Here is a 7524-nt window from a genome sequence, read left to right as displayed (position 1 = left end):
GAGGGGGGCTCTGCCAGGGTAGACTGGAGCTACTGTGGGGGCCAGAGGCTAGCGTAGGGCTGCATTCTCCCCTTAGCAGTGGTCTCTGCTGCAGGCTGGCGGATCCCGCCAAACTCCGTTCTCAGAGATCCTTTCTCACCCGAACGCCATCTGGGCGTGGGCACTGGAGACCGGGGCCACCGAGATTGCCAAGTCGGATCTCGGATCGCTCGAGAAGGGATTTCCAATCTCCAACTCCAGGACTCCAGGCCTCTCAGGACCACCCGCTTTCGGCCCTCACCCCCATGGCGGACAAGAAACTGGTGGTGGTTTTCGGAGCCACAGGTGAGCGAGCCAGGGCGGCCAGGCCACAGAGCCATGGCTGCAGCCCCTTGTTTGCAGGAAGAGCTGCGGGTGGCTCAGACCCACCCGGGTGGGCTGCGGCCGCAAAACCTGAGCGCAGATTGTTTTGGAGTTAAAAAATACATATTTGCGCTGGGCGTGGTGGCACAAGCCTGTAATCCCAGCACTTGGGAGGCAGAGTTCCAGGACAGCTGGGGCTACAGGGAGCCACTGTGTCAAAAAGACCATAAAAAAAAAAAAAAAAAAAAAAAAAAAAAAATCTGTCAGCAAGTTTTTAAAAAATTCAATTAAGTTTTTATTGCTTATTAAAACTTATATATATGTCGCTTTTTCTAACAGTAGTACATTATTTTGGCCCCACCTACCTCCTCGTCCCTCCTCCCGATTTTCCTTTATATAAATCCTTATTTTTTTAATAAGGTTTTATTTATTATTTTTATTTTATGTGTATGTGTGTATTGCCTGCATGTAGGTAAGTGCACCTGTGTTGTGCAATGCCCGGGGAGGACAGAAGAGGCTGTTCCCTGGAATTGGAGATACGGACAGCTGCCATGTGGGTGCTGGATTCGAACCCCCATCTTCTGCAAAAACAACCAGTGTTCTTAACCACCCCCCAATTCTTATTTTTAAATCATTTACTTGGGAGAGGGGGAGGCATGCCATGGCCCACATGTAGATGTCAGAGGACAACTTGTAGGATAGGTTCTCTCCTTAGACCTGGTGTTTTTTGTTTTTGTCTTTTTGAGACAGAGTCTCCCTGTAGCCCCAGCTGTCCTGGAACTCACTATGTAGACCAGGCTGGCCTTGAACTCACAAAGATCCTCCTGCCTCTGCTGACCCCACCTTGGTAGCAAGTACCTTTACCCATTGAACCATCTCACTGGCTCTTATTTTTGAGAGACAGTCTCACTAGGCAGCCCTGACTGGACTGGAACTCACTGTGTAGACCTTGCTGGTCTCAAACTCAAGAGATCCTCCTCTCTCTGCCTCCTGAGGGCTGGAACTAAAGGTGCATCACTAGACCCATCACCCCTTTATAATTTATTTTCTTGGTATTTTTTTAAAAAATATTTTATTGTTTTTATGTGTATGAGTGTATTGCCTGCATATATGTGAGTGCACCTGTGTCGTGCAATGCCTCGGCAGTCAGAAGAGGGCTTCAGATTCCTCTGGAACTGAAGTTAAGGATGGTTGGTAGCTGCCATGTGGGTGCTGGGAATCGAACCCAGGTCCTCTGCAAGAGCAGTCAGTGCTCTTAACGGCTGAGCATCTCTCCAGCCCCTTTCTTGGTCTTTTTGAGACAGTCTCCCTGTAGCCCTGGCTGGCTTGGAACTCACTATGTAGACCAAGCTGACCTCAAACTCACAGAGATTCCCCTGCCTCTGCCTCCTGAGTACTAGGATTAGAGGCATGCGCCACCACGCCTGGCTAATTTTTTATAAAATTTAAAAAATGGATTGTGTTGGTTAGGTTGATCTTAAAAGCTTGAGGTCAAACCAACCTCCTGCATCGGCCCCTAGAGTAGCACCGACAAAAGGCAAACTGGCTACTGCCTCACTAGAAAATGTTATAAACAGTACAAATGTGATGCTAGTTAGAAATGTAGATGTGAAGTAGTGAGATAGATAGCACCTAAGGGTACTTGCCACTAAACCTGACAGCCTAAATTCAATCCCTGGTGCTCACATGGTGGAAGGAGAGAACTGATTCTTGCAAGTTGTCCTCTGACCTCAATATAAGCATGTATGCATATACATACACATAGTACAAAAATGTGAAGAAAAAAAAAAGCTGTTGATGAATCAACAAAAGGAAAATTTCAAGTAAATTGCTGGTTGATAAGCTAGGGAGGAGAAATGGGGGAGTGACTGTTAATGAAGACAGGCTAAGAAGACACCAGTAGAATTAGATATTACACAATTCAGCTATTATACTACTAAACACAGTTTACACTTTATTTTGTGGTGCTAGCAATTAAACCTAGGGTCTCGTGCATACTAAGCAAACATAATACCACTGAACTGCACTCTCAGCTCCTGAATTATACACACTGAAGAGGTAAACAGTTGGGGCTGGAGAAATGGCTTAGGGGTTAAGAGCTCTTGCTGTTCCTCCAGAGGACCTGAGTTCAGTTTCCAGTACTCATGTTAGGCAGCTTACAACTGTAGCTCTAGTTCCAAGGAATCTGATGTCCTCTCCTGGCCTCTGTGTGTACCAGGCACACATTTGGTACACATATATACATGCAGGCAAATGCTCATACACATAAAATAAAATCTTTTAAAAATTTTTAAATCTGCAAAAAAATGTAAACAGCATGCTATGGTGGTTCATGCCTATAATCCCAGTACTCTGAAGGATGAGGCCAGAGGATAAAGAATTCAAGGTCAACCTGAGCTACATTGAGACCCTGTCTCAAAACAAAAATCACAGAAAACCTAAAAATGCTTTAATGAGAATCATGTGTTTCCTGCTTTGGTAGAGCAATCCCTTCTGAACGTCACTGATTCTTGCAGCTGTGACCCAAGAGGGTCTTTTGGACTTTCTACAGGCGCCCAAGGGGGCTCGGTGGCCCGCACTCTGCTAGATGATGGGACTTTCAGGGTCCGAGTGGTGACCCGGAACCCTGAGCAGAGGGCAGCAAAGGAGCTGAAGCTGCAAGGTGCTGAAGTAGTGCAAGGAGACCAGGATGACCAGGCGAGCATGGAGCTGGCTCTGACTGGAGCTCATGCCACCTTCATTGTGACCAACTACTGGGAGAACTGCAGCCAGAAGCAGGAGGTCAAGCAGGTGAGGGTGTGGGGAAACTGGACAACCATCTGGTTGAAACAGACTTATCTCCTTAATCCTGGAAAACCTGTGTGAGCTTCCTGGGGCTTCTATAGACAAAAGACTGTAACCTGGGTGGTTCAAAACCATTGAAATTCATTTCCCATGGTTCTAAAAGCTGGATCAGAGCCCTTCCATAGGCTCGAGGAAGAATGCTTCCTCACCTCTTCTAGCTTCAGTGGCTCTAGGTGTGCCTGGGCTTGTGGAAGTATTAAACCAGTATCTGCCTGCATCTTCTCATGGCCTCCTCTTCTGTTTTTTCTTTTCAGGGTGGGTGTGGGGGTATAAGACAAGGTCTTGCTATGTAGCTCAAGGGTACCTGGAACTTGCAGTCCTGCCTCAGCATCTTGAGTGCTGGGGTGAATGCTAGACTTGTAGGCCATGCCTGATTTCCTGTTTTTGAAAACAGGGTTTCATTCAGTAGCTCAGGTTGGCCTTAAATTCATGGCAGTCCTCCTGCCTCTACTCCCTGAGTGGTGGGATTACAAGGATACACAGTACCACACCTGGCCCACTTTCTTCCTTTTTATTTTTTGGTTTTGTTTTCTGAGACAGGCTATAACAGAGGCTGGCCTTGAACTATGTAGTTCAGATGGGCCTGAACTCCTGATCCTATTTCAACCTCCCAAGTGCTAGATTTCAGGTATGCACCACCATATTCAACTCTTTTGTCTTAGGATACTTGTCATTGGATTTCAGTTTACCTGGTTAATCTAGGATGGTGTCACACCTCAAGATCTTTACTTTAATGGCATGTATCAAGTTATTGACCAGTGGAATCAGAATGGTTAAACCACTTACTTGTCCTAGAACACACAGCTAATATATTGCAGATGGAACCTGAGCAGCCTGTGTGCTTAAGCACCAAGATGTAGCTCCTCTACAGATGACTGAGCTCTCCAAGAAGTCAGCTGAGCTCCATGGACAAGATGGTTTCTACTCTGGCGAGAAAAGGGCTTCAATGCATCCCTTCCCAACATAGTGGACTTGCTTTTATTTTTTCAGGCAGGGTCTCATGTACTTGAAACTGGCCCTGAATGCCTGATCCTCCTGCCTTCACCTCTGACTTACTTTTACCTAGTGGTAAATGTGCATAGTGACCTGTAAATGAGAAAAACCCAAGTGATCTCAAAGATGATCCTGGAGGTTGAAGGCTTAGAGTGATGTTGTATGTGAGCATCTATTCCAGAACGGAGGGCTTCCTTGGGGTACAAGTAGTTGGGCCTGGATCTTCTCCTTGCAGATGTGGTAGTTATAGGGTTAATGTGAGAGAAGGGAGGAGTGATCAGGGACACATACCTTCTTATCCTATGGTCACCAGGGCAAACTCCTAGCAGATCTAGCCAAACGCCTGGGCCTCCACTATGTGGTCTATAGTGGCCTGGAGAACATCAGGAAGCTGACAACTGGGAGGCTGGCAGCAGGCCACTTTGACGGCAAAGGGGAAGTAGAGGAATATTTCCGAGACATCGGCGTTCCCATGACCAGCGTGCGGCTGCCCTGCTATTTTGAGAACCTCCTGTCCTATTTCCTGCCCCAGAGAGCTGCAGATGGAAAGAGCTACTTGCTGGGTGAGTTCCCCATCCCACATACAGTGAGGCAGTGTGGAGCTGAAAGTAGGGTTGTCATCAGATCACTCTGGGTCTAATCCCTGACTGCCTGACATTAGGCTTGAGCCTGAACAAGTCATCTAACCTTGCTGGACCTTGAATTCACATGCTGTGAAAAGGGTTTAACACAGCTGGGCGTGGTGGCGCATGTCTTTAATCCCAGCCTTTTGGAAGGCAGAGGCAGGTGGACCTCTTTGAGATAGAAGCCAGCCTGGTCTACATAGTGAATTCCAGGCCAGCTGGGACTACAGGGAGACCCTGTCTCAAAAAGACCAAAAAAGAAAGAAAAGAATTTAACACAATGGTCCCTAGGAGCAATAAAGTCTACCAGGGTGAGAATGATGTGATGCTGTTCCCTTTACTGAGAGCAGTTATTACTGCTCTCAAACAGGAAGCAGAGGATCTGGATGGTGAGGTTCAGTTTTAGATTTCACAAAGTAGAAAGGCTTGGTCTTGTCAGGGCCTGCCAACCACTTGGTCAAATGGACTAAAGCAAGATGTACTAGAGGTCAAAGCTGGAGGGGTTGGTACCTCCTGGCCACTCTTTGTCCTCTGTGAACAATACCTTATGAGGATACAGGTGTTAGTAGACAGCTCAGGAGTCCTGCCTACCCAGGGAGTGATAACCCACCGGCACAGACCTTTATAGTTTGCAGAACTTGGGTACTACTGCTGCCAGAAGTGGACAAAGACCCAAAGGACTGGATGCTGGGAAAACCAACTATAAACCTCTCCTCTACTCCCACCAGCAACTCTGTCCCTGCCAACATATCTCTGCTCTCACAGATTTGCCCATGGGTGATGTCCCCATGGATGGCATGGCTGTGAGTGACCTGGGTCCAGTGGTACTCAGCCTGTTGAAAAAGCCAGAAGAGTATGTTGGGCAGAACATTGGGCTCAGTACCTGCAGGCACACTGCAGAGGAGTATGCCACCCTGCTCACGAAGCACATTGGCAAGACTGTACACCATGCCAAGGTGGGTTCCTCCTTCCCTGGAGCTGTGAAGTGTTAGCTCCTACCAGGTGCTTCTAACTCCCAAGAGGGTGGTTTTAAATTTATTTTGTGTGCAAGTACACAAAATGGATGTGTGTGGATGTGGACATGCACATGCCATAGTACTTGTGTGGAGGTCAAAAGACAACTAGTGGCAGTCAGTTTTCCCCACCATGTGGATTCTAGGGATCAAATTCAGGTCATCAGACTTGGCAAAAGGTGATAACCTGCTGAGCCATCTCACTGGCCCCCAAAGGGATCTTTTGAGGGTAAGAAAGGAGTATCTAAGGATGCCTATCCTTCTGAGTAAGGTAAATCTAAGTTCACTGACATAGTCATTCTGTTCTTAGGAGCTTAGCATGCCAGGGTGAAATTTCTGGCTTAGTTTTAACCAAGGGGACAAAAGTTTCCAGGAATGAATGAACAGTAAGGGTCAAGTTCAAAAGGGCCAAAAATTCAGGATCTGACCCTTGTGCTTCCTGTCCAGACTCATGGGTGCCTTTTTTCTGATGTTTCTTCTTCCTGCTATGAATGTAAAGCCTGTTCATTAAAAACATTCTGGGAAATGCTGAGTCAAGAAACAGAAGACACCCACAAAGCCCCAGTCCAGACCCAAACAGGGTAAAGTGTGGTCAGCAGGGCCATCTCCTGAGCTCCTGGCTTTAGATCCTTGTTCTAGCCCCTAAGGCTAGCATGTGATGTTGGACATTCCATGACCCTTCTCTTGTTTAGGAAGCAGGTATATTAATAATGTCTACTTTCATAGGCTGCTATGGGGATTAAATGAAATAATGGACAGTACACTTTCTTAGTATAATGCTTAGTGTCTAGAAAATACATACCAAGTAGTCATCTTACCTTAAAAAGGGGTGGGGCTAGGCCAGGATTGTGGAGGATTTGAAGAGGGGGGGCTGAAAGAAAAGCTTTGACTTTTGAACTAGAAAGTGATGTTACCATTTTCGCTCTGAAAGGCATTGACAGCTTTCATCTCATGACTGAAAAGCAGCCTTTAAACTGACCACTGTCAGGTAGCTTGTGAAGGAACTATGGTTTCCATGTCTTGACTATCTAGTAGAAAGTTCCACATGGCCTCATAGTAAGGACCTGGGTCAGTGACTTACAGGGCCAATAGTGGCTCTTGGATGGTGCCAGGTCCACCTAGACTTCCCAGGGCTCTGGAGGAAGCCATCCCCACCTGGCCTCCCCAGGGCTTTGAAGGAGGCAGAAACAGTGGACTCTCTGCTTCCAGACAACTCCTGAGGACTACGAGAAGCTTGGCTTCCCTGGGGCCCATGACCTGGCCAACATGTTCCGTTTCTACACCCTGAAACCTGACCGAAACATTGAACTGACCCTGCAACTGAACCCCAAGGCCCAGACACTGGACCAGTGGCTGGAGCAGCACAAAGGGGACTTTGCCCTGCTGTGATCTTGAAGTCTTTAGCTGGGGAATGGGAGGCACAACTGTCCTTCCTTGTGTATAGTTTTGTGTTTGTTTTTCAAATAAAGCCATTGTTCTCACAGATGGTTTTCTAAAAGAAAAGGGCTGTTGGTGGGATGTGGGTTAGAGTGGTGCACAAAAATGGGCACTGACAGCATGAAAATGCCAGCAGGAGGTACCAAGTGGGCTGAAGGGATCATTTGGTATGTTTAAAGTAATGAAGTATTCCACCCTCAGCCCTGAGAACAGCCCTGACCAGCCCCCACTCTCCCCATTGCACTTAGAATACATCCATGGGAACAGAGCAG

At 47.1% G+C, this 7524-nt stretch overlaps 1 protein-coding gene across 2 annotated transcripts; it reads left to right on the top strand.

The window, feature by feature from the left end:
* Nmral1 (NmrA like redox sensor 1) lies at positions 1-7298 on the top strand. 2 transcript variants are annotated; one of them, XM_029570232.1, is made up of 5 exons: positions 1-324; positions 2825-3132; positions 4493-4742; positions 5568-5758; positions 7025-7298. In XM_029570232.1, the coding sequence occupies exons 1-5, from the start codon at positions 285-287 to the stop codon at positions 7202-7204; spliced, it is 969 nt and encodes a 322-aa protein (XP_029426092.1). In that variant the 5' UTR covers positions 1-284; the 3' UTR covers positions 7205-7298. The 2 variants fall into 2 exon arrangements, with proteins under 2 accessions (XP_029426092.1, XP_008844564.1); XM_008846342.3 differs by having other exon boundaries at positions 18-324; positions 2894-3132.
* Positions 7299-7524: the final 226 nt, after the last annotated feature.

Source organism: Nannospalax galili, unplaced genomic scaffold, assembly GCF_000622305.1.
Source record: "Nannospalax galili isolate Female #2095 unplaced genomic scaffold, S.galili_v1.0 scaffold471, whole genome shotgun sequence".
NCBI classification, from domain to species: domain Eukaryota; kingdom Metazoa; phylum Chordata; class Mammalia; order Rodentia; family Spalacidae; genus Nannospalax; species Nannospalax galili.
Note: the sequence above shows the minus strand (reverse complement) of the source record. Positions and strands in the feature narration are given on the sequence as shown.

What these genes read in the sequence shown, in the direction of transcription:
- Nmral1 (XM_029570232.1), top strand. Translation starts at nt 285, where the DNA reads ATGGCGGACAAGAAACTGGTGGTGGTTTTCGGAGCCACAG. An exon ending in GGTGGTTTTCGGAGCCACAG is followed by an intron (nt 325 to 2,824) that starts GTGAGCGAGCCA and finishes CTGCTTTGGTAG; the next exon opens with AGCAATCCCTTCTGAACGTC. An exon ending in AGACTGTACACCATGCCAAG is followed by an intron (nt 5,759 to 7,024) that starts GTGGGTTCCTCC and finishes CTCTGCTTCCAG; the next exon opens with ACAACTCCTGAGGACTACGA.